Consider the following 26,162-nt stretch of genomic DNA (forward strand, 5'->3'; position numbering starts at 1 on the left):
CACAAAATGCAAGAGCATAAAACTTGCACTAAAACGTCAACAAAAGGCATAATAGAATAAAACTCAAACAGAAAGTTGGAGCTGCAAACGTTGGTGGGACGCAGTAGTTGGTGCCACATTCAGTGTTTGAATTAGGGACGAATTGGTCTCCACTGATGGCCGGGTGATTTTCACTTTGTAATCACCATGCGGGAGAGAGGCCTCAAAGAAACCATTAGCATCTGTCGTGCCAGAAGAAGCCATGCCAGCTCTCAAACCCCATTCATGTAGCAGCTTGTCAACAACATTACCAGTAGCCAAGTAGTGGAAATTGCTAGAGATGGATGTATTTATAGGGTAGAGTGGCCGACCATAGGGTTATGGTTTTGCCCTACACATGGCAGCATCCGGTGTGTGTCATCCGTTGAATGAACGAGAAAATAATATTCCCAAGATATTAATTAGGAAATAATATCTTGGGATGATGATGGAAGCATATCAATGATTGATTGTGATAGGGATTCCTTACTTAATAAAGTTTATCTTCAATTGGGAATATAATTAAGGGAGTTTTAACGAAAAGTCCATGTTCACTTTAATGAAAAACCACATTTTTACACTAAAAAGTCAATCCTGATACTATTCACTTTACCCTTTATTTTGTCCTTATCATTAAAACTCAAAGTTTTCAAGCTTTTTTCATTAGTTTTCCTTATAATTAATCATATCTTTAATGTCTGCTTTGAGGTAGTCAAGCTGCTTAGACCTCTAGGGCTGCTGAGCTACGGTAATGAGGGCATTCTTGTTTTTGTCTTCTGGATTTTGTGGATTATTTTTGTCGTCTTGTAGATTTTTTGAATTATTTTTTGCTCTACATCCTACAACTTAGAGAAATTTCCAAGTTGAACTTCTCTATATATTTAACTGTGTACGACTTGTGACTTTATTTTTGGGTCGATTGTCAGACTTATGTTTAGCAACATCAATGGTTATGTTTGTTTTTATTCATCAAAATTCTGAGTTCTTCATGTTGGCCCGCAGATGAAGCACACAAATATATATATATATTTGTGTGTGTGTGTGTGTGTGTGTGTGTATGTTCGCTCGCAATGTATAGCAACATAACCAACTAATAATTGTAGGAAAACAATGAAATCCGTACATCATAAACTGTAATTACATTGGTATCTGGTACCAAGAAATCTTAATCCCATGTTAATTAAACGCGAGGATACTTAAACTATTTTTAAGCAACATGAAGGACAGTTACCCTTTATGCCCATATGCAGAGATTCATCTTGAGCTGGCGTCCAGAGCTGATAAAATCACTTGGGATTAAAAGGAAACCTGTTTCAGGAGGCCGGCTATCATCACTAAGTACCTGCTGGCGCGGGATGCTCTTGGTGAAAGACTCTAATATGAGAGAATTTCCATTGCTTTTTACCACAAGATCATAGTAGAAGCCTTCCAAGAATGCTGATTGAACACAGGTAACCATCACCGCATATCCTAGATCTTCCATAGGATAGTTCGCGAGGACAAATAATGTGCCATCTTTCTTTTCATGGAGAACAAGTAAGGTGTCAGAAAGATTTAACATAACGGAAAATCTGCGGTTATACTCGAATCTTGTTGCAGCGGATCCCTCGTGCGCCCTGCTGAATTGTGGGTATAACTTCTCGGCTGAAGAGCGATAGGTACAGCCTAGATGGGGACATGAGCAAGGTGAGTACACTCATGCCTTTTGATGTGCACTTCTTAGATGGTATGTCACAGATTCTTTACATCCATAATGTACGTTTGGGCATGATCTTGCAATTGATTAGAAAGCCTTCTCGATTCCCCGACAACGATCAAAGCCAACTGACCCGGAGCATGAGTGGCATAGACATTTATTTTTACTTTTGGAGCAGCAGGAAACGCAGGCTAAGTAACCATTTTTGCCACATCGAAAGACAGGGATGGTCAAGGGTTCATAGCAAATTGAACAATCAAACACTTGTGGGTTGGTAAGGGTTACGACAATATTATCAGACCCATCATGTACTACTTGTGGTGTTGAAGATCAACGCCAGCCCAATTGGTGTTTGGATTCTAGAAAAGTCTAGCAAATACAAGCAGCAAGCTTGGAAGGCAGAAGCTTCTAGAGGACTTTTTCCAGCTGCAAATGAACTAGACCATTCTAGTTCAAATCTGCATGTTAAGTCGGTGGGCATGCATAATAAGCTACAAAGTTCTACCAGCTTGTGGTATTGTATGGATATTGCAAAGCCATAGGTCGGTGCAGTGTGTGCATGAACATGCACTAGAAAGTGCTAGTGAAGTCGGCAAACATGCCTAGAAATAGGTGTGTGTGCGCGCGCGCGCGAGCGCGTATCTGCTATGTAATCAAGTAAGCTTGTAACGAAGAAGTGATCAACCAACCAAGCAAGAAAAAGAAGTAAGAGAGAGCCAAGTGAGAGTGAGAAGCAAGAGTAGTCTTGTAGGAGTGTGAGTGGTCTAGAGTTTGTCTCTAGAAAGTGAGTGAGTGTCATAACTTCTCAAGTGTGTCCTTGATAGTTTGTGTGTTGTAATCTTTTGTGAGTGTAATACAAGTAATTTGTTTACTTGTGTTGTCTCTTCAACACTTGTGTTAGAGTTGTGTACTCTTAAGTTTTTCCCAACATGTGGCTCATTATTAATTGGCTCTTTGTCTGCCATATGATCATCGTCTTCGATTTCTTCATCTTCTTCTTGACTTTTGTGGTGAAGTTCTTCACTTTCGGACCTGCATGCTGCAGGCCTTCGAGAAACGTCATGAATCAGCCGTGGTCTGTTGCACCTGAACCAGATGGGTTCTTCATCTTCTTCTGAAAAGCCACTTAACGGTGCAAAACGCTTTTGACTTTGAGAAAAGAACTCTTCATTTGATCTTGCCATTGCCTTAAACCCTAATGTACTCACTCTCCAGTCGAATAAACAGCTTTGATTTTATTTGTTTTCTCTCGATTGTGTTGATATATAAATCTTATTTGGATACTACTTTTTGCTATTCCGTTTTCAATCCTTATATAGGCATCTACTGGAAGAATATAAATCTTATTTGAATACTACTTTTTGCCATTCCGTTTTCAATCCTTACTTTCATCAAGCAAAGAGGCCTGTTTGGGGAAACAAGGCTTTGATAAAAACAAATGGACAAAAAAAAAAACCCCAAAAATGGCAACTGATTTGAAAAATAGAATTATAATCCATGAGTGTATTTTCGTTAAAGAACAAGATGACAAATAATAGAAGAAAAAAATAACAAGCAAAAACATAAAAGAAATAAAATTACTTTTCCGAGAATAGAGTCACATACTTCTCTGCTCTTATTCAGTTTTTAATTGTGTTAAACTGAAATTACTTAACACCATTTGTTGATCAATTAAAACCGAAAATAAAGAAATATCCCAAGAGAAATAGAAATCAAGAGGAGAGTTAGATGTGGGAGGCATTTGACTTCATGATCGTCATGGGAGAGGGAGGCCTCGAAGAAACCATTAGCGTCGGTTGTGCCCGAAGTCAAGCCCTTCAATAATCCCCTTTCATGGAGTAACTTATCGACAACAACCATGGTGGGCAAGTTTTTTTTTTTTTTTTTTTTTTTTTTTTTTTTTGAAAACCTATGGTGGGCAAGCTTTTGAAATTAATGTTATCTGTTAAGCACATTCTGTAACATCCCTTTTCCGCGGTCCAGTGCACATAACAATTCCTTGAATGTGAGGGTGAGCATATGTCTCCCTCAGTATCTGCTCCAGGTACAATGCCTGACCATAGAAACAAATAATTAAGCTTGTTAGCATGCCATGTATTCCAAGCTCAACTAGAATCGTACATGGATTCACTATAATAACGTTAGAGTTACTAAACTTATTCATCAAATTGTTAAATTTGGACAAACATTGACACGTTATTTAGTGAGTAAGTAACATTTGGATTTGGTTTTAGTGTCCCTAACAAAACTCAAGGCCCATGATTTTTGACCCCTTTGTCCGAGAGGCGTCGCAATTAACCTTAGTATTTTAAATTATTTTTTTATTTTTTCTGACTATTAGAAAATTGTATATTAAAAAACTCCAATCAACATGTGTTCGAAAATATTAGTATTTTATAATTATTTGGGTTTGCTTGATAGTTTAGTATATGACTCTAGTCCATCCGAATTAAGGTTTTTAGTTTAGTATGAATAACAAGATAAACACAATGTAGTATTTTGGGAGTTTTGTAACCGTTTTGGCATTCTTGTTTGTTTAATAATATTCTTATTATTTATAGTCTTGTTCATCGCACACTTTATATTCAACTTGATATCAAAGTTGATCATTCGGGATTTAATCTTCTCTATTTGCTCAGAAGTCGCACCACGCCCAGATTCCTTCATACCTGAACCCCTGACCCGCCAGCTGCTCCCCCAGATTCAATTCAATGTGCTGCTCAACCCGTTGCTGCATCTGATGCAATTTAACCTCCGCATCTGACCCGTCTCTATCACGTCGTACTAGATCCGGCTGCATCACTGTACCCGTCTCTGTCGCTCACTTGTTTTGTTCATTATGGAGAAAACCACTGCCCAGAAAAAAAAAAATGAAAAAAAAAAAAAAAAAACAGAGAAAAGGAAAAAAGAGTAAAAATTAAAAATTAAAAAATTAAAAAAAGAAAAAGGAAAAGAAAAAAAAAAGATTAAAAAAAAAAAAACTGAGATAAGCCCACACGGGCAAGGAGAAACTTTGTTAGGTTTTGAGTTTCTGAGAGGCCCAAACAAGCAATGTGGCCTGTTGTTGAAATCTTTTATTGTTGGTGTTGGCATGTTTTGGAGAGGGCTGTAATTTTTTTCCTAAAATTCCAAACCAAACAAAAGAAAAAAAAAATCTGATATCATACCGAAAAATTCCGAAATCGATAATACCGAACCGGGATCAATATTGAACCGATCTCGAACTTTTCGGCACTGAAATTGTGATTACATATTCAATAGTTCAGGAATCTCGAACCGAAAATATATATATATTTATTTTGGTTGCATGGTGTTGAACTTAAATAGTTTCATAGTAGACTATGTTAGAACTAAAAGTATGAAATTAAGTAGTTTGGAACTTTGGAACATCAAATTTGACGTAGTAAGAATGAATTGATATGAAATTTCAAATTGTTAATAGGTAAAAAGCTTAAATTTTAATTGATATGAAATTAGGCAACAAAATTTCAAGCCAAAAGCCCAAATTTTAGCCCACAACCCAAAACTCTCAAATTTCTGCCCAAAACCCAAAATCTAGACCTGATCCATCCCGAAAACATTTCGAAAATCTTGAAAATTGGGAATACCGAAATTTCGGTTTAGGATTGATCTTCAAATTCTTGTCCCAAAAAATTTCGATTTGGGATTCGGAATCCCATTTTTGGTATGGGATCCATACCGAACCACCCCTGGTTTTGGATTGTTTTATAATCGTCACTCGAGTGCTTGGACCTGTGACCACTCGAGTATAGTATTTTGTTTCAGTTTTGTTTGTGCACTTGTGATATGGAAATCTCGTCCATTTAGTGGCAGGAGCACTCATATGTTTATTTCTCAATTACCGAGTCAAGTCAAGTCCAGTCAAGTTTGCATGCCAATTTACCTAACGGAGCCAGTCCACATCTACTTGTTTGCAAACCCATGTCTTATACTGCCATGATTGACAGAGGGTGGTGGAAAATTTTAGTTTTTTATGATTGTTTGAGTTTGCTTGTTAGTTCAGAGCAACTCCACCCCTAAAAACCCATAGTCAAGAGTCAATTCAATCCACCCAAATGAATAGTAATTGACTACAATGAATAGTAACTGCCTAAATGCATTTTCACCCCTCAACTGCCTAGTCAATTCGTATTAAAATATTATTAATTTTTTTTTTATAAAATAATTAAAAAAATTATTAAGTTAGTTAATGTCACATTCCGACTTGGGGCCCACCACATCCCGGGCCCACATAGCACGATATTGTCCACTTTGGGCCCCGACCACGCCAAAATTTTATTGTGACAACCCGTCCCTAATTTTACGTTTTTATTAATTTTAAGAGCATGAATTTAGGAAAATGCCCTGGAGGCAAGCATTTTGACTTCCATTGACCATCGGTTTGAGAGATGTGGGACTTATTCTTTTAGCATATCCTCATAGTACTCGTTGGTACGAATGCATAGGCGAAAGCCGTTTGTGAGTCCAGATCATAACGGTATAGTTACAGATGTTTGAAATTTATTATTTAAAGTTAGTTAAATAATTTGAGCTCTCATTTGTGGGAAGGAAGCCAATCGGTTTTTAAGGGAAGAAAAGGGACCAATCAAAAGAAAAGAAGGATTGACCAATGAGAAGGAGAGAAGAAAAGGAAAAATAAAATAAAAAATAAAAAAAACAGGGAGAAAGCTCCTAGCTTTCCCGTGCACACCACCACCGCGACCACCCAACTTCTAAGGCCGATTCCAGCCAACTCCTATGGAGTTTTTCGACGCCACCACCGCCATCTTGAAGCTCATATTCCCTCTACAAAATCCACCTTGATTAACCTCTATATGTGGCGGTTTGAGGCCATGAAAGTTAACAGTTCTCACGATGCTCCGCCCACCCTTTTTTATTTTCCGGCAAATCGGCAAAGTCGAAAACTGATGCCACCACTTGGGCTTTGTAGCCCATCATCCCAGGAGCAAAACCCAACCAACCTTGACCCCGTTGGACCATCGTAGACAATGAATCGACACTGGGAAGCTTTAGGCACCCGCCGGCTTCGTGGGCAAAATTGACCATCTTCCGTCCACTTTTGGACTTCGTGGCAAGTATAACAGTTGTTCCTCTAATTGAGATCTTCATTTATGTGAAATTTGAGAATTTTAGAGATAGTTGAATTTTTCCGGCGAACCGTGGCGGCCAGCCACCATGCGCAGTGGTGCGTGGGCCGAGACCCCACATGACCATTTTAGGCTAATTTTGACGACCCGATTCCATATTTGTCATTCACTTAGTGAAATTTTAATGTTTTAATGAAAATTCGTAATTGATCACCTAGTTGGCCACCACAAGGTCCTTGCATGAATTGACGATTTGACCGTTGGATCGTCATCAAATTTTAATACATTATAGTATGTAATATTTGAGGATATTAGAAATTTACGGATCGGGAATCTAATGTACGGATCTTTCTGACTTGGATTTGTAAGTTCGTAAAATAAATGTGCGGGAATCCAATTAGAGGAGATCCGACCGTTGGATCGTAATGAAATTTTAGTATGTTATTCTATAAGCATAATGTGGATCTCTGGAAGTTACAGATTGGAAATCTAATATGCGGATCTTCTGGATCGAGTTATACATGGTTATAGACCCTACCGTTGATCTTCGATTGACGGTTAACTTGTGATCAATGAGCCTCAAATTATTTTAGAATGTCCTTAAGGATGTGTTTTATGTGAATTACGTATTCTATTGATAAGAGTTCTGAGATGTGATTCGATAATTGTTCTAGGCGCTTATCGGTCGGGACGCCTCGTGGTGCGTGCTAGAGAACCATATCGTAGACTACAGTTGAGTGGGTCTTTTCCCTTCTATCGTCTATATATATATATATATATATATATATCATGAGTAGATTATTTAGATCTAATTCAATGGCCAGCACTAGCTCTAGATCCAACTTAGGAACTATACCTGACATTGTCAATGAAGAATAAAAACTGGATTTTCAAACAGACGAAAGTATTGATTTTTCTGACTGGAACATTCCAAAAGTTTCAACCCAAAATATTTACAAGAAAAAATGGTCTTTGACCTCTTTTAAATCAGAACATCACGTCAAAACAGTTGAGAAGACTTATGCTCTTAGCAAAGAACATGAGACTTGTCAATTATTTTCCCTAGAACAAATCAAAGCGCATCGTAAAAATGGTCATAACTATCTTCATATTGGTTTAGTTCAAATCGCAGTTAAACCATTAACACGAAAAGGTCTTAACACTTCTATCCTTTTATGTCTACGCGACGCTAGATTTACTGATTTCAACGATAGCATACTCGGAATGATCGAATCTAGTCTTTACAACGGACCTATCCATTTTGATTGCTTTCCCGATCTCACAATAAGTCTTTTAGATCCACATGTTTTAAAAGCTCTTACTCTTAATATCAAAACCTCCGGGTACCAAGTTCTGGAAGGAACACAACCTTTGGCACTTATTTTTAGAATTTATTACAAAGTCACTGGCACAAACATGAATTTTCAAGCTTTGAACAAAAGTCCTCGCGACCACACTCTTTTGATCCAAACAACCCAAGAAAGCGCAAACATAAGAGTACCAAGAACCATTAGGTGGTCAGACATCAGCCTCCCTTCAGATTGGTGTTTAATTAATGAAAGTAAGCCGGTTTCCGTCCAAAACAGTCTTGTTAATCTTGACAACATTGAACAATATTTTGACGGCACTGTAAAAATCAATTTTGATAGACCAGCAAGAAAATCTTGTGAATCGGTATATTCACATAAATCATTTACTCCTAGCAGACAGTCTTTTTCTAGATCCACGTCAACCGATAGATTGGGTCGAGATCAAGATTTGATCAAATCGTTAGTAAACAAAAAGTTAAAAGAGCAGGAAGCTGCACAACAAGATTTAATCAATGATTTGCTCAAATTAAAGTCTGTCGACACTTCTTCACAAGTTGCACATCCTGTTTATCATCCTCCAAACCAAGAAGAACCCACTTCTCCAACTGCTTCTGATTTTGAAACAACATCGGTGAATCACCAATTACTGGTTTTAAATAAACCATATAAAATCCGATGGAGGAAGCTTAAAGCTGACATCGCTTCTGAGGAAAACATCCCCAAAAGAAATATTTTTCGAAAAAAGTATTGTGATGAAGAAAAGCTAGCCATTTATGCTAAATGGAAAGCTTTTGTAGAACAACACCAATTTAAAATATCTTTCTTCGATTTCATTGAAAAACATTATGAAACCAAAAATAAAGTTACAGTTGTTACCAAAGAAAATTGGGTTAAGGAAGACAAAACTTTAATTTCTTCCAGTCATCCTCCCAAAGAAACTATTTTGATCTCCACTGGTAATACCAACATTCCTGCAACTCCTTTCAAAATTCCAAAAGAGGATTCTGGTTTTAAACCTGTCATTGAACAGAATAATTTTACAAACCAAAGTCTTCATACTATTGGAAAACAGTTAGACAAAATTGAAACCAAAATTGACAAATTATCTCAACCAAAATCTTTTCAAAAATAAAAACCTTTAATAAATTTTACTGATACTTCTTCAAGTTCCACTGCTTTAAAATCTATGACTACTTTACAAAAAATTGATCATGCTCACTGAGCTCAAAAAAGAAAAAGTTGTTAATGTTTTGCAAAACAATGATGTTTCTGTCGAAAAAGAAAACACATCTGATCCAGATTCTTCTCAGGACACAGAAACTAGTTCTGCTATTCAAAATATTGAAAATGTTTTTCAAAACATTGATCTTCAACCAACCTTTGATTTAAAACGTATTCGTACTTATTCGGTCAACCCTACTTCTCTTACAAAAAACTGGTATCCCAGGCCAACTCCTCCTGACCTACAATTTGAAGAACGAAATATCCAAAATCAATTTTCGGTTTCAGCTGACAAACTCTATGAATGGAATATAGATGGCTTGTCAGAACAAGAACTTTTGAACAAACTTCAACACATGTCCATGGTTGCCAATAGCTATATTTCAAATCACAATTTTACACAGATACAAATCGTTGATCTCCTCGTCACTGGCTTCACTGGAATGCTTCATTCCTGGTGGGAGAAGCACTTAACTTCTCAGTCCAGAGATGAAATACGCTTTGCGGTCAAAAAAGATGAGGAAGACTTTCCCATTTTTGACGAAACGATAGGACAGGGAATACCCGACGGAGTAAATACTTTACTTTATACGATTATAGAACACTTTATAGGAACACCCAGCAACGTTACTACACGTATTCACGACCAACTGAGTAATTTAAGGTGTCCAGCCTTAAGTGATTTCAGATGGTATAAAGATGTTTTCATATCCAGAGTTATGCTTCGGGAAGATAGTAATCAACCTTTTTGGAAAGAAAAATTTATCAATGGTTTACCAAATCTTTTTGCTCACAAAATTCGAAATGTTTTAGTAAACGAAGAAGGTGTCATACCTTATCATACCCTTACTTATGGTAACATAGTTAATGTTATACAAAAGGAAGGATTGAAAATGTGTATTGACATGAAGATTTCAAAACAAGTTCATAAAGATAAATCTATTGCTAAATACGAACTTGGAACATTTTGTGAACAATATGGTTTACCTCCAATTGCTCCTTCGAGTAAAAAGAAAAAAGCCCAACAAACCAGCAACTTTTCTAAACATCAATCCATATTTTATAAAAGCAAAAGATCTTCCAACAAACCTTTTCAAACAAATAAATTTTATGAAAAACCATCTTCAAACAAAAAATCTTTTCGAAAGTCTAAAAAGGATTTTCAGAATAAAAAGGGAAAATCCTACAAATGTGGCAAATTTGGTCATTATGCAAATGAATGTAGAGTTAAAAAGGTTATTAACCAACTAAAAATCTCTGAAGAAGAAAAGGTTCAGCTTATTCAGGCTTTAGAAATTAGAAATACCGACTCTAGTCAATCTGATAAAAATCCCGATTTTTCCATCCCCGACTCTAGCAGTTCTAGTGACGTCTCCTCGCCAAACATTAAGTTTGGGTGCACGGACACTTGTTGCAATAAAATTTCAGTGCTTAATAAGCAAGAAGAACAAGAAGAGTTTTTAATGGAATTAATTAGTAAAGTCGATGACCCTGATTTGAAATCTTTTTATTTGAAAAAACTTAAAAATTTGATTTCTTCTCATGAACCTAGCACTAGCCAAAATTCTTCTCAAAAGATTTCTCTTAGCACTACTTTAGAAAGATTTAATAAACCAAAAAAGGATTTAACCATCAAGGATTTACAAAAAGAAATTAATCAAATTAAATCAGAAATTAAGTTTTTAAAATCAGAGAACACTGAAATTCGTTCACATCTCAGTAGAGTACGTACACAAGCGCTCGTAGAAGAACAAGGTAATTCTTCTTCAAACTCCGATTCCGACGCTCACTCAACTAAATCTTCTTCTTCAAAATATTTTGTTTTAAGTCTTTTAGACAAAATAAGAATTCGAAAATGGTATTCTAAAGTTACGATAGTAATCGAAGATTTTCATTTAGAAACCATCGCTTTAATTGATTCAGGTGCAGATTTAAATTGCATTCAAGAAGGGTTAATACCTACTAAATATTTTCACAAGTTTACGGAAACACTTAGCGCTGCAAATCAATTCCCGATGAAATTAAACTATGAAATTCTCAAAGCACACGTTTGTCAACAAAATGTTTGTTTTAAAACTCCATTTGTTTTGATCAAGAATATTTCTGATCCAGTCATTTTGGGACTCCCTTTCATTGCATTAATCTATCCTTTCAAAGTTCATCATAACTGCATTTCTACCAAGGTTTTTGGCCAAAAAATTACTTTTGAATTTTGCATGGAAACAGATCTTAAAAAGTTAAAACAACTTCAAAAAGATAATGTTTCAAAAACCCTCAACCAGATTACTGCAAAATCCCAGCAAATTGCATTTTTACAAGACGAAATTAGACACAAAAGAATTGAAGAACAGCTCACAAATAAAGTTTTATTAGATTCTATTTCCCAGTTTTCTAATAAGCTTACTAAAGAAATCTGTTCAGATCTCCCCAATGCTTTTTGGCATAGAAAACAGCATATTGTTAAATTACCTTATATTAAAGATTTTGTTGAATAAAAAATCCCCACAAAAGCACGACCAATTCAAATGAACCAAGAAGTTTTAGAGTTTTGTAAAACCGAAATTAATCAACTTTTGGAAAAAGGAATTATCCGTAAAAGCAAATCTCCATGGTCTTGCTCTGCTTTTTATATCCAGAAAAATGCAGAATTAGAACGCGGCGTTCCACGATTAGTTATTAACTACAAACCTTTGAATGATGTTTTAGAATGGATCCGATATCCAATTCCTAACAAAAGAGATTGGTTAAAAAGACTTTCCCAAGCAACTGTTTTTTCCAAATTTGATATGAAATCAGGCTTTTGGCAAATCCAAATTCATGAATCTGACAAGTACAAGACTGCTTTTGTAACTCCTTTCGGACACTATAAGTGGAATGTAATGCCTTTCGGCTTGAAAAACGCACCAAGTGAATTTCAAAATATCATGAATGAGATTTTTAATCAATACAACCATTTTTCGATTGTTTATATTGATGATGTTTTAATTTTCTCAAAATCAATAGATGAACATTGGAAGCATTTGCATGCATTTGCTAGGATCATTAGGTCTAATGTGTTAGTTGTTTCGGCATCTAAGATTAAGTTATTTCAAACCAAAGTTAGATTTTTAGGTTACCATATTTACAGGTCTACCATTCAACCAATTGATCGAGTCATCCAGTTTGCTGATAAATTTCCAGATCAAATTATTGATAAAACCCAGCTTCAGCGATTCCTTGGATCTCTCAATTATGTTTCAGAATTTTATCCTCATCTTCGTCAACAATGCAAACCCTTGTTTGATCGTCACAAAGAAAATCCTCCATCATGGTCACAAAATCATACTTCCATTGTCAAACAGATCAAAAATCATGTCAAGACTTTGCCTTGCCTTGGCATTCCAACTCCCGACTCTCTCAAAATAGTCGAAACCGACGCTTCCGATATCGGTTATGGAGGTATCCTCAAACAGAAAACTTCTTCCGAATCTCCTGAACAAATTGTTCGTTTCCATTCAGGAATTTGAAATCCGGCTCAACATAACTATAGTACTATTAAAAAAGAGATTTTATCAATTGTATTATTTATTAGCAAATTCCAAGATGATTTATTAAATCAAAAATTTTTAGTTCGTATTGATTGCAAATCTGCAAAACATGTTTTACAAAAAGATGTTCAAAACATTGCATCAAAACAAATTTTCGCACGCTGGCAAGCCATATTAAGTATTTTTGATTTTGAAATTGAATACATTAAAGGCAGCCAGAATTGCATACCAGATTTTCTGACTAGAGAATTTTTGCAGGGGAAAAATGAGTACTAATCCTACTCAGCAACGAAGGCTCCCAGCCACCCTTTCCCAAACCCCAGCACCAGTAAAACAAGAGTCTATTCCCGACTCTTCATCGGCCCTCGCCATTACAAACAGATTCACTCCACTAGGATCCACAGTAGGAAATATCCGACCAACTTACCAAACAGCCTTAGCCACCCCTTATGATCCTTACTCTTCAGTACGTTCTCCAACACCTTCACAACCTAAAACACCTAGCTATGCTAAAACTTCTCCATATATCCAAAACCCCACTACTGAAAAGCTTTTTTGCATACCTTTTGACATTGATAAAAATCAACCTCCAGAACGCATTGCTAAACTGCTTTTGCCCCCAAATTCTCACTATCTCCCAGCAGCACCATACAAAAGCCTCAAATACTACCAGGCCATTCTCTCTGAAACCGAAAGCATTGCTATTAAACCAATCTACAACACCACTCACCAAAATAAAATTTTATACCATTCACTTCATATTGGAAAATTTCTCATTGAGCAAGATTGGGGTCTTCCCCTTTATCATACCAAACCCCTTCACACCCAGCATGTTCTCATACCGAACAACAATTATAATTATTATGATTACATTCAAGCTTGGACTAATATTTTTTTTCATCAACGGAAGATTTTAGTCATTCATGGTTCGTGACCTTTGATAAAAGTTTCAGATTAAGATTCCCAGCATGGTTTCCAGACTGGTGGGCTACTCATGGCCCAAATATTTCCCTTGTCCCTGATGACCTTCGTCAAGCATTAAACAATAGTTTCAAGACCGGTTTTGACCGCAGCCGTTTTGACAGCAGGGTTTCCCTATTCTCTTTATTCATGGCCAAATACAAAGTTCCATGGATCTTCAAATGGAATTTCCAATTAGACAATGGAGGAATTTTCAGGGCCCGGTGGGTAAAATGGTTAGACAAATTCAACCACCAAAAGATTATTGATCTAGTTCGAGCAGAATTTCCCCAGAGTTCAACCCCAGCAATTGCTGCATCTTCTTCACAGGCCTTGCCAGTTACTCAGCAATTTCCTGAACTCCCGAAAGCTCAAGAACCAGTTCAATCTCTATCAGACATTAGTTCATCCTCCTCCCTCAAGGGAAAAACCAAGTCAGCCAAATCCTCTAGCTCGAAGAAAGAAAAATCTTCAAAGACTTCCCAGCTTCTAGACTTGGCCCAACAACTCATGGCCGAAGCAGCAATGCTCCAGAAAAAGAAAGGTTCCGACTCGGACTCTGACGCTTCTGATGCAGGGTCTCAGCCTCCCGCCAATTGGGCTGATCAAGTGGACCTTCAAGACGTACAAGATCCGTTTGATTTTTGAACTGCATTATTTGCCCATGTGATTGTGTCAGCCAAACAACATCATCAGCAGTAGCTGCTATCATTTCTTCCGCAAGACAAGGCACTATTCTTCAACAGTGAAAAACAAAAAAGTCACTGTTCATCCAGCTTTTGTAAAAGTAACAACGTGATTCCACAATAAAGGCATCATCAACAGTGAAAAACAAAAAAGTCACTATTCATTTAACTTTTGTAAAAGAAACAAAGCATCTTCACTATTCATTCAGCTTTTGAAGAAGAAACAACGTGATTACACAGCTTTGCCAGCCTTCTTCAGAAAACAGCGGGATTCCCGGATCTATTTTGCAAGCCTCATTCAGTCTCCTCGCTCTATATAAGAATGACTCATCTTCAGAAGAGGGATATAGTTTTTTAGAACTCAATAGCTCAGTTCAATAACATCTCTCTGCTCATCCACAAAGGACAGAGATTATTTTCCAAACACTTGTAATACCTATATTATTAAGGATGCCTGCAAGCTCCACCTGGTTTACTTGTTTCATCTGCCATTAGGCAACATCTGTTTGTAATCTGCATTGCAGTAAGTTTTCAATAAAACTTATTTTCAAAATATATTTGCATCATTACATTTAATTCATAATTTTCATGGAATTATCTTCTATGATTAATTTAATTCTTTCCTTTCATGTTATTATCAGTCATCCATGGATGTTTCTTTTCAATCAACCTGAATTCTTTTTAATTCAATATATTGATATGCTACTTTGTTTTTATATGTTTTACTTCCGCACTTTAAATTCTATGGACGGCTTTGCCGCCTGCTGTTGTTAGTTCCGCCTCATTTGGTATATATATATATATAAGATTGACATCTCCACAGACGTTTATAAATTGAATATTTCATATAATTATTGTAAATGCTTTGGAGGACTAGTACGAACTACGAATGGTTTGATCCCTGTTTAGGGTACGTAGGCAGCCTAACAAGACGTTAGATGCAGCCATATAATAAATGAGACTAAATAATTGAGATAATAGCCTTATTTGGAGAATTGAGTAATGTGAGGGACATTGGTGGAAAATGTGAGATTTAACCTTATGATTTGGTGGTTAAATGTTGGTCATAAATCAATGTATGAAAAATCAAGAAAAATAAGTAAGGAAACATAAGTCATGATAGTTAATTAAACTAGTGTCTAGTTGGGCATATCATCGATAATTATTCTCGAAAATAAATAGTTTGGAAGTGGGGCGTTATAGATTATGCATTTCACGACATGTTGTGTATATATATATTTGGGAACACTATGTTATGGTTGAGTATTAGATTGCATCATGGTATATTCATATGTAGATTATCTGCACATAATTATTGTGAATGCTTTGAAGTGCAAAGGTGAATGCAGGACACACAGGTAAGTTCATGTGAGTTTATGGTATTAGTTGAAATGATGGAGTTATGGCATGACTACATTTATGTTTTAGGCAACTCCGACCTTGTCGTACTGGTTGCCCAAGAGTTGTACATGTTATATTGAGAAGCATTGAAAGCTCATAAACCTACACCCCGATGTTAGTGCTCCCGCCCGTGGCCAAGGCACAGTCCTTCACGTGATGTTCACCTCCCACACCTTACGCTCACCTTGGACTCAAGGTTGGTGCACAAGCCTGTTGTACAGACCACTATAAGTGGTTCCGACTCGTAGGTGACATGCGATTATTCACACAGTCTTCACATGATCATAGCACTTGAGCGTACTTATTTACACCCAGTTCTGTTGTACAGACCACTAAAGGTGGTTCCGACTCTTGTGTAGGGATGTTTGATGAGATATTGATAAGTCGTACAGGTCACTATAGGTGACTCCCGACTTATATGCTAGCATTGATTGATGAGATATTGATAAGTTGTACAGGTCACTATAGGTGACTCCTGACTCATATGCTAGCATTGATTGATAAGATATGGATAAGTCGTGCATTGATTGATGAGATATTGATAAGTTGTACAGGTCACTATAGGTGACTCCCGACTTATATGCTAGCATTGATTGATGAGATATGGATAAGTCGTATAGGTCACTATAGGTGACTCCTGACTTATATGCTAGCATTGATTGATGTGATATGGATAAGTCGTACAGGTCACTATAGGTGACTCCGACTTATGTGCTAGCATTGATTGATGAGATATGGATAAGCCGTACAGGTCACGTAAGGTGACTCCGGCTAATATGTTGATGAGATATTGGCTAGCATGTTGATAAGCTATTGGCTAGCATGTTATTGAACTATTGGCTAGCATGTTATTGAACTATTGGCTAGCATGTTGATGAACTATTGGTTGAGCCATACAGGACACAATAGGTGGATCCGACTGACATACCATTTCATTGTTGTAATACTCTGGCATTGTTATATTTTAACTGGATTACTTATGGCATTTCATTGAGATATTTGACATGGCATAATTGTGAGACTATTATTTTGAGTTATAGTCACGCCTGTTATTTTCTGAAATATTATACAGGTGTTACGATAAAGGGTTACTGCCTTTGGTAATTGAAATTGATTTGAAAAGTTTTGTTTCGCTCACTCACATTTTCTATTTTTGCACCCCTCCAGGTTCTAGCAACAGAGTTCCGTATCGACGAGAATTGGTGGCACTATTCAGTACAGATGTCTTCTTATGATGGTATAATCATTATCTTACCTTACTGTACTATACCTATACTCTGTATCACGTGTGAAATGGGTCCAGGCCCGCTCATCACGCACTTGTGTCCTTAAGCACTTTTAGGTTTTAATTTCTTCATATTTTATACATTATCACACTTTATTCGTCACCTTCCAGATGTCAGCCAGCACAACTTGATTCCGAGTCCTAGTGGACATTCCAGGTCGGGTTGTGACAGTTAATCTTTTAAACAATTTATTATTATTCTTTTCTATATTTTTAAACATTTTTTTTATTTATAATTTTTATAATTTTTTTTTTCAAATTATTAATATGGACCATTGGATTTCAAAAAGATTGAAATCCAACAGCCCAAAATTGGACACGTCACTGGCCGTTATATTTCAAATACAAATTTTTTTTACCGTGGGAAATCCAACGGTCCAGAAAACTAGCCATTGAAAATCCAATGGCCATTGCTGCACCATGTGGCCCAAGTCCCGTGTTCCTTGGTGCGCATGTAGCACAAGCCCGCTTGTGCGTGTAACGATCCGTCCCAAAAAATTATGGTTTTTATAATTTTAAAATGTGAAATTACAAAAATGCCTTTCGAGGCAAATACGTTTAAAGTCGGGGGCATTTTAGTAAGTTTAACCTTCACTCTAGAAGACTCTAGATTTTATGGAGCAATCTGATCGAGCCACGTGGATGATTGTGATGATGAGTGGAGGAGAGAAATGAGAGAGATAAAAGGAAAAGAAGGGGAGTAAAAATGAGGGAGGTTGGGCCAATGGGGAGAGAAAAAGAAATGGAATGGACCAATCAGAAAGAGGGAAATGAGGGAAAATGAGAGAAGAAGAAAAAGAAAGAAACGGGCTAACCCATATACCCCATCGAAGCCGACCCATACCGCCACCTTTCCGACGCTTTTCCATTGGTTTTCCAGCGATCCAAACCTCGCCACCCCCTACAAACTAACCATCATCTTCCCTTTTTCCATTTCCAACCAAATTTTATGGAGTTTAGCTTTGAATTCATGAAGAACAGAACCCGTCGGTTCCGATGGTGCCACGGCAGAAATCTGGTGATCGTGAAGCTAACTCAGCCAATTACCACCACCAATGAACTCCCCTTAACCCCAGGAACAAAGCCTAAGCAATGGTTGAGGCGTCAAAGCTTGTTTGGAATCGAATCAAGAACACCCAATTCAAGGGTTTTCGGCGGTTCGAAGGCGATTTAGGGTGTTTCTCGGCCGAATTGGACTTTGGCCTAGGTATAAAAGTTGCCTCTCTCATTAAGATCTTCATTCTTATAAAATTTGAGAATTTTTGGAGTTGTTCGATTTTCCGGCGAGTCAGGGTGGCCGGCCACCATGTGTGGCAGCGTGTGGGGGAAAAACCCAAGGTCTCTTTGAAGGTTTTTCGACGTGCCGAATCTGAATCCGCTGTTCATTTTCCTAAATTCTATCGTTCAGGTATAGTTTTACTAAAAGGTCTCTAATTGTGTTTAGGCGCGTTGGTGGGAAGCAATGTTATTCTCGATAGTTTGAGCGGCTTATGGGCAATGGAAAACTTGTGAGTGGACCGCTTCTAAACTTACTTGTTTTTCATAAAATATTAGCCTAGCATGCATTCCATATTTCATGATTTAAATATGATTTATAATGTGCTTTATGGACTTTTATAATTATGGTTTACAAAATAGTTTGATTTATCGAAATTACAGTTTATTAAAGGTATTGAATTATTGGATTTGCTTACGGTTTTACGAACATGAATTATTTTATGGATTTCATGCATACGATTTATCTTGGATTTATGAGATGAAGTTTGAGCTAGCGAACTCTGGATTTTGATACGAGTTTTGGAGATATGTTTTTGGTACTACCTAGTGGGTTATCATACGGCACATATGCACACCACTGGTATAGATGTCTATGGCCATAGGACATAGATGATGGAGGAGTGAGATATGATGTATTATATATCCCCAGCTTCATTACCGAAAGCAGTGTCGGACAGCTTCACTAGCCACGGCTAGTGTCGGTGTGGATGTATGCTATTTTATACAGCTTCACCTTTGGGTGATAGACAGGTTATTCAGCTTCACCTTTGGGTGATGGACAGGTTATTCAGCTTCACCTTAGGGTGATGGACAGGTATTGCCTTTGGGCGACTATGATACCCCTAATTGAGTACTCATAGATATGGTTTATAGATGTTTTACATGGCATGCTAGGGTTTTTATAAAATCTACTATGTAGTATTATATATGTGTTTTCAAAACAGGGGGTTAGTATGTTCTAAAATAAATTGGTTTTCGTACTATTAGTATTATTATAAATTATGGTCCACTCACCTTTTCGGTTTTTGCGCCCCCTCAGGGATTAGGATCGAGGCACATGATCCCAGTGCCAGGACACTTTGGCATATGTATCCTCGAGTCTTCTCAGTGCAGGTATAATTCTCTTGTTCGTACATTTTCCTAGTAACTCTTTCATATTATTCTTAATTAGTTGTATACTCTGAACACGTTCCTGTTTTGGTATAATCATTCTAATTGCATATATTTTTTTTGTATGCATGTTTAAAATGGTTTCGTCACTCTTGGGTGTCAGCCAGCATGTGCTTACCTTGGTATTTGGGGAATATCGGGGTTGGGGTGTGTCAGCGCGTGTTTCCCAAGAGCCTGGCGCAAAAAAAATTTATGCCCTTGTCTAACGTTATGCTGGCATCAGCCTGACTTCAGATGGGCCGGTTACTGGGTCAGTCTATTCTAGGCTAGGTAGTTGGCTGGCCTCCACATAAGCTCAGCTAATTTGATGGGGTGGAGTGGGTTTTTTTTTTTTTTTTGGGAGGGGGGGGGGAGGGGGGGGAGGAGAGGAGATGGGTTGTGGAGGGGTGAACTTGCTCTTAGTATATGGGCCTAGTCCATCTTAATTAGGGTTTTTAGGTTTTACTCTATATAAATATAGCTTATAGTTTAGTATGAAAACAAAATTAGACGTAATGTAGACTTTTGGAGTTCCATAGCCATTTCGGCATTCTTATTTGTTTAATAATTTTCTTATTATTATAGTCTTGTTCATCGCGCACTTTGATATTCAACTATGTTGAAGTGTGCAGAAACCCAGCTGAACAACAATTTCCCCAAAATCCACCTGCACAACCACCCCCAGCAACACAGCTGCGCCTACCCACCAACACCCAGAACCAACCCCAGTCCCAAATTTTGCAGGACCACCACGGCTCCTAACACCTCCACCCATCTAGGCCTCCTATCTATATAATTTCTAATCGTCAAATTCCAATTAATATGGCACACTATTGTGTGAAAGAGAGATAACGTGAAGTGCACAAAGAACTCCAACCCTCTTTCAAAGAAATTAAAATGTAAATTTTCATTAACGATATCCCACGCGATGAGTTGGCCCTTGTATCTATTCATAATGGAATTTAGCCTCTTGTAAGTAGTCAACCAAAGCTTTAGCCGAGAGAGTGATTTGACTAACCTAGTTGGTGATAGCACAACCAAAAGGGAAATTTAGAGATTTTTGTTGAATGGAGATTGTTGCATTTGCCAGTGGTTCCCTTGGGCATCAATTGCTTGGATTCTCACATTGCTCGTATGAACCTTCCAAAAGTGGTATTAATTTGTGTGTAACTTATTACTAATTGAGTTCAAGTGTTAATGTTTAACGTTTAATCTATTTGTATATCTAATGTCCGTAAACTCACATTAGTAATGCTTAGATCTTGATGAGGCTTCCACTACTTTTCGATGAATGGTTGCAATGAGATGCACCATAACTCAACTGATGTGTTCTTGATCTGAAATAAACAAAGTTTAAGGGTCAGCATTCTCACTCGGGTACATTTGGATTCACAATGCTCCAATGGATCACGATTGTGTTGAATACCCCCTCATATGGACTCAATGAGACACTACAAACTCTCTAATAATTATTAGTGCACTATATGAATGAATATGTGATTGCAAAAGTTGTTAAATGAGATTATAGGGGGATTCCTTATGTATAGAATTTCATATATTTCTTTGGAAAGCAAGTGACTATTTATGAAGATTTAAAAGGTGCAACTGTTTATTTGAATAGACACGTCTTTCCACCAAAAGACACTACTTATAATTTCTGTTCAACTAATAAATCAATATAATAATAATAATTTATTATTATTAAATTTTCTAACCATCCTCCACACGAATGGAAATTGACTCAATATTATATAGGAATTATAATGCAAACACTAGAGAGAGAATTCAATTGCAAAAGTACTAAATCGGGACAGGTAGCTTTTAGCTTTGAACCTTCCATAGTGAATTACTATCGGATTTACTTAGCTAATCAATGAACGTGATGTTTTAAACTGTTTAGCCGTTTGTGTAAACCAAGACAATAGTAATCACACAATACTCTCTAGACACTCCATGTTTGCTCAATTGTGTTCATTTCAGCTCTGAACAATTTCCGATTTCTCATGAGTGCTTTAGAGAATTAAGCCCTTAAGAAAATTCTCATAAGAGCGATCCATATATTCCTCACTCAAGATAGGTGACTTTTCATTAAGGGTATTTTGTAGTATCCTACTTGGACTTTTAAGTATTCCAAGCCATTGGAATCATTAAAAGCATAAAGCTTAACCTAATCTCAATGGTAAACAACACTTCTATCAATTACAGGACATGGGTAGGATGTTATATCTCCAGTGTAAGTATTTCGCTGCATCAGATATTGCTTCGAGCTACTCAATGCTACAAGCTCTTGTGAATTTTCAAAAATACAGACACAGAGTCAAAATTCACAAGGGAAAGTGGGACGATTCCACCCTTTTTGGTATTTTCCTCCACAAATAGAATAAAGCAAAGCAGAGATACTGCCGGTCTGTCTGTGGCCTGGTGGCTTTGTGTTTCACATGAGGTCCACGGGGTCGTCAGTTCGACCGGCACAAGAAGAAGAAAAAAGAAGAAGAAAACTGTTGAAACAAAATGAGGTATTTTAAAATACCTCTGTTTTTGTACTCTCTTTTGCACCTTTCAGAGTGCTTACAAAGAGTGAGAAATTGGAATTGATAAGAGAAAATGTAGCCATTTTATTAACATTTTTTTGCACGTTTTATCCCCCAAATTTGGGGAAAGTCTTGTTTCGGAGTATCTAATCACGTCATACTTATACAGTATATCTCTTAACAATTTGGAAATCCTTGTATTTTCGTCCTATCCGAATCCATTTGATCCGAGAAGTGCCCTAGGTACTTACGTAGGTTAGGATAACAATTCTAATCGTTAAACCTGATAACCATGGATAACCGTCCGAATGGATTGAATTTAGGTATGAAAATTCAGGTATAAATTGGGTATGGAGAAAAACCGTGAATAATATTTGGTTATGGTTTTGGATATGGTTATAGGGGTCCTCAATCTACATCCGTACCGGAATCAAATAATATATAATATAATTACGGGAACTTTAATGAATAGCTTCCAGTAATGTTCACTTTAACGAAAAACCATATTTTTATACTAAAAAGTCAATCCTGGACAAGCCATTTTCGTTATTCTTTCTTATAATTATATATAATATTAAAGTATTATATAATATATGTATATTCATTATTCACCGAACCTATTACCTTGAGAATACAAAATTGCATTGTGTGAATTGCATTTTGTCGCAAAGTTCAAAAGCTTTGATATGAATTTATGAGAATTTAATGGTATTTATGGAAGATATCAAAGATCAAACAACATTATCAATGTTTAGCTTTAATTTTTATGCTCCACAAGATCCATTAATTAAATCATTTTATACATCAAATATTTAATGATGAAATTAATATTTACAAAATTATCATGCGTCAATTGGACGAATATATTTTTTGTATTAACGAAAATGGATGTAACTGTTAACCGAAGGGGAATCCATTATTCGGTGGGTATGGTTATGGATAATACCGGATGGTTAATTTGCGATTATGAATATAGTAAATTTTCGTAGTTATGAGAATGGATATAACATTTTCTTCCCCAAACCGATCCGTTGTCATCCATACATAGGTAGCCTCAGCAATGAACAAATGTTTTGTCATTCATTACAAAAGAGAACAAACACTATAGTCAGTAAATTTTAAGCAGAAACTAAAAAAAAATTAATTGCCAACCACGTCACAGAATATATTTTAAATAAATAGTCTTCTTAGCATTGACCTACTAATAAACAAAAATGAACAGAACTCCCTAGTGAACAAAACTCAAAACATCAACTTGAAGCTGCATTTGTTGCTGGGACTCGACAGATGGTGCCACATTCAAACCCCAAACCAAGGTGGGGTTTACGAAAGGATGAGTAATTTTCACTTCGTAGTCGCCTTGGAAAAGGGAGGCCTCGAAGAAACCATTAGCATCTGTCGTGCCAAACATTTCGTCAGAAGTCAAACCAAACTCATGTGAGAGCTTGTCAACAACATCACCGGTGGGCAAGTTCTTGAAATTGTTGTCCGTCAAACACATCCTGTAGCAGCCCCAAGGTTTCCATGCGGACCAAATCACAATGCCTTGAATCTGAGGGTGAGCATGCACTTCCCTAAGAATCTGCTCCAAGTATGATGCCTGCATATACAACCAAAAAATAAAAGTTTGCAAATCCGCAAAATTGTGATTTTTATTTATATAATCAATACTTCCCTTCACGTGTGACATAAATAAAGTGCGTATCAAATGCAAAATCAATTATGCAATGGGTAGAAACTGGAAGGGCGCAGTATTTTACCTGATTGGGACTACTACTGACGTCCAATTCTGTAATCCAAATCGGCACCTTTGCAGCAGCAAGAGTATCAATAGAAGATCTAATGTAAGGAATGTTAGGAGTGTTGAAATGTGACTCGAGACCAATCGCCATCTTCACATTTTCGTTACCAGGAAAGCCTTGTATGTCTCGCAGCTTCTGAAGGTACTTAGCTGGTGTCGAATCTTGATCTCCACTCTCCTCAATGGTATTGTAGTCATTCAAAAACAATGTGGTTGTTCCATCGGCTTTACTAGCCCAATTGTAAAATTCAGCTGAAGCATTTGCACCCATCTTACTCTCAAAGAAGTTAAAGTGCAAATTTTCGTTACAAACATCCCAAGCAATGACTTGTCCCTTGTATCTTCCCATGACAGAATTGAGCCTCTTGTACGTGGCATCAGAGAATTGTCGGCCAGAGAGGGAGTTGAGCCAACTGGGCTGGTAATGAGGATCGTCCCAGAACACGTTGTGGCCTCGGACTGCAATCTTGTGTTGTTTTGCAAACTGAAGCAAGGCATCAGAGGCGGAGTAGTCCTCGCGGCCCCAAGAAGGCTCCGTGCTGTACCATTTCATTTCATCTTCGAATGTCGTGACTGTGAAGGGCCTTGAAGTGAACCAGTTTTGGTAGGCCGTGTTGGTTAAGATGTTCTTGTTGATTGCAACACCGAAAGGGAAGCCTGCAGCCCTTTGTTGGATGGTTATTGTTGCATTTTCTAGTGGATTTGCTTGCTCATCGACTGCTCGAACTCTCACATTCGTCTTACGAATCTTTTAAAAGAGTATAGCCAGTTAATATGTGTTTAATTAGCCTTGTTTAACGATTAATTATATGGCCTGATCAAACTCACCTTCTCAATGCTTTGTTGTTGATGAGAATACCACTGCTTCTCAGTGAATGGTTGTAAGGAGATGCTATCAACAAAGATTCCAACAGATGCGTTCTTGCTCTGAATTATTAATTTAACAATAGTCAGTTATAAGAGATTAACGTGCTAATTCATTGTAACATAAAAAAAAATCAGTAAATGTCATACAAATAGCTAAAACAAATACCTCAAAGTAGAGCTCGGCAGGACCCGTGGCATTGACAGTCAGGCCACCCTTGAGCATGGACCAGCAACCGGATTCAGCTACAATTGCACCAGCATGTACAAATACGCTACTCGTCTTGAAAATTGCTGTCACCGGAGCACTACCGCTACTCACTTGTATCCAAGCTGCACCAACGCAAACCAGATATATTGTACAATTATCGACTGATTTGTTAATTAACTAATAATTATATCATTAATCAGTAAAAAAGAGAGTAATTGGGTAAGTACCAGAGAAGGTGTAGAGCTTGTTTCTATGCAAGTAGGTCTTCTGAGAAATACTGTCATGTGGCTGGTTTCTACCATATGCCACAATGAATTTGTTGCCTTCTGAATGTCGGTGTTGTATTTTTGCATTGCCGAAAGCAGACCATCCCTTCAGGCCATCATTTAGTTCCGAGTTTACAATGATTCCTCCGCGATATTGTGGTTTGTAAGGCTTTGCCAAACACTGTAACAAGAGGAACAAGAGAGGTCTCAAATTTGTTAGATTTAATTGATATCTCTATGTAAACTTTACAAAACAATTGTTGGTAAACTTGCCTCAATACTGGCTGTGTAATCGTAGGATAAGCAATTTACTTCAAACCCTGTAAAGCACAAAGCAATTGTTTAGTTGTTCATCGTATTATGTTGTGGTGAAATAAAATTAAAATACATAGGTAATGTTGTCAAGGTAATAATTTTGATATCGCTTAAATGCAAAATAAAAAATCCTCCTATGATAGCAGAATCAAACAATAGCAGTACTGTTTTGCCTTGAGGCACAAGTTATGGCTCATCAGCGTCAATAGCAGTATTGTTCCCTTGCTTAGGACAACTTATAAGTGCGTTGACCTCGATTGTGCCTTTTAGGTGTAACTGGTTGTATAAAATTGGTGACAGGGAAGCTATTCTCCCCAGAAGGCTCGGTCAATGGGCCCCACCAAACGAATTCAACATCAACACCAAAATTAACGATAATGAGAGACCGTGTCAATAAGCGTTTAATCTTCATTCTGAAGCTTTACACAAGCTCAAAGTCAATTTTTCATAACAAGATGATAGAAATACAAAGCAAACCTGCAAAAGCGAAAGCCCATAACAACACAAGCAGAATGTTTTTGCCCCGAATCTTCAT

At 37.1% G+C, this 26,162-nt stretch overlaps 1 protein-coding gene across 1 annotated transcript; it reads right to left on the minus strand.

The window, feature by feature from the left end:
- LOC137724915 (endo-1,4-beta-xylanase 5-like) lies at nt 1-26,162 on the minus strand. Its single transcript, XM_088693282.1, has 8 exons — nt 26,105-26,162; nt 25,586-25,632; nt 25,274-25,493; nt 25,005-25,168; nt 24,800-24,898; nt 23,931-24,719; nt 23,608-23,770; nt 1-266 (listed from the first exon to the last, which is right to left on the minus strand). The coding sequence occupies exons 1-8, from the start codon at nt 26,160-26,162 to the stop codon at nt 64-66; spliced, it is 1,743 nt and encodes a 580-aa protein (XP_088549408.1). The 3' UTR covers nt 1-63.

Source organism: Pyrus communis, chromosome 5 (assembly GCF_041283825.1).
Source record: "Pyrus communis isolate YQ-2024b chromosome 5, ASM4128382v1, whole genome shotgun sequence".
NCBI lineage: Eukaryota > Viridiplantae > Streptophyta > Magnoliopsida > Rosales > Rosaceae > Pyrus > Pyrus communis.

What these genes read in the sequence shown, in the direction of transcription:
- LOC137724915 (XM_088693282.1), bottom strand. Translation starts at nt 26,162, where the DNA reads ATGAAGATTCGGGGCAAAAACATTCTGCTTGTGTTGTTATGGGCTTTC. An exon ending in ATGGGCTTTCGCTTTTGCAG is followed by an intron (nt 25,633 to 26,104) that starts GTTTGCTTTGTA and finishes TGTGCTTTACAG; the next exon opens with GGTTTGAAGTAAATTGCTTA. An exon ending in CAAGCTCTACACCTTCTCTG is followed by an intron (nt 25,169 to 25,273) that starts GTACTTACCCAA and finishes GCGTTGGTGCAG; the next exon opens with CTTGGATACAAGTGAGTAGC.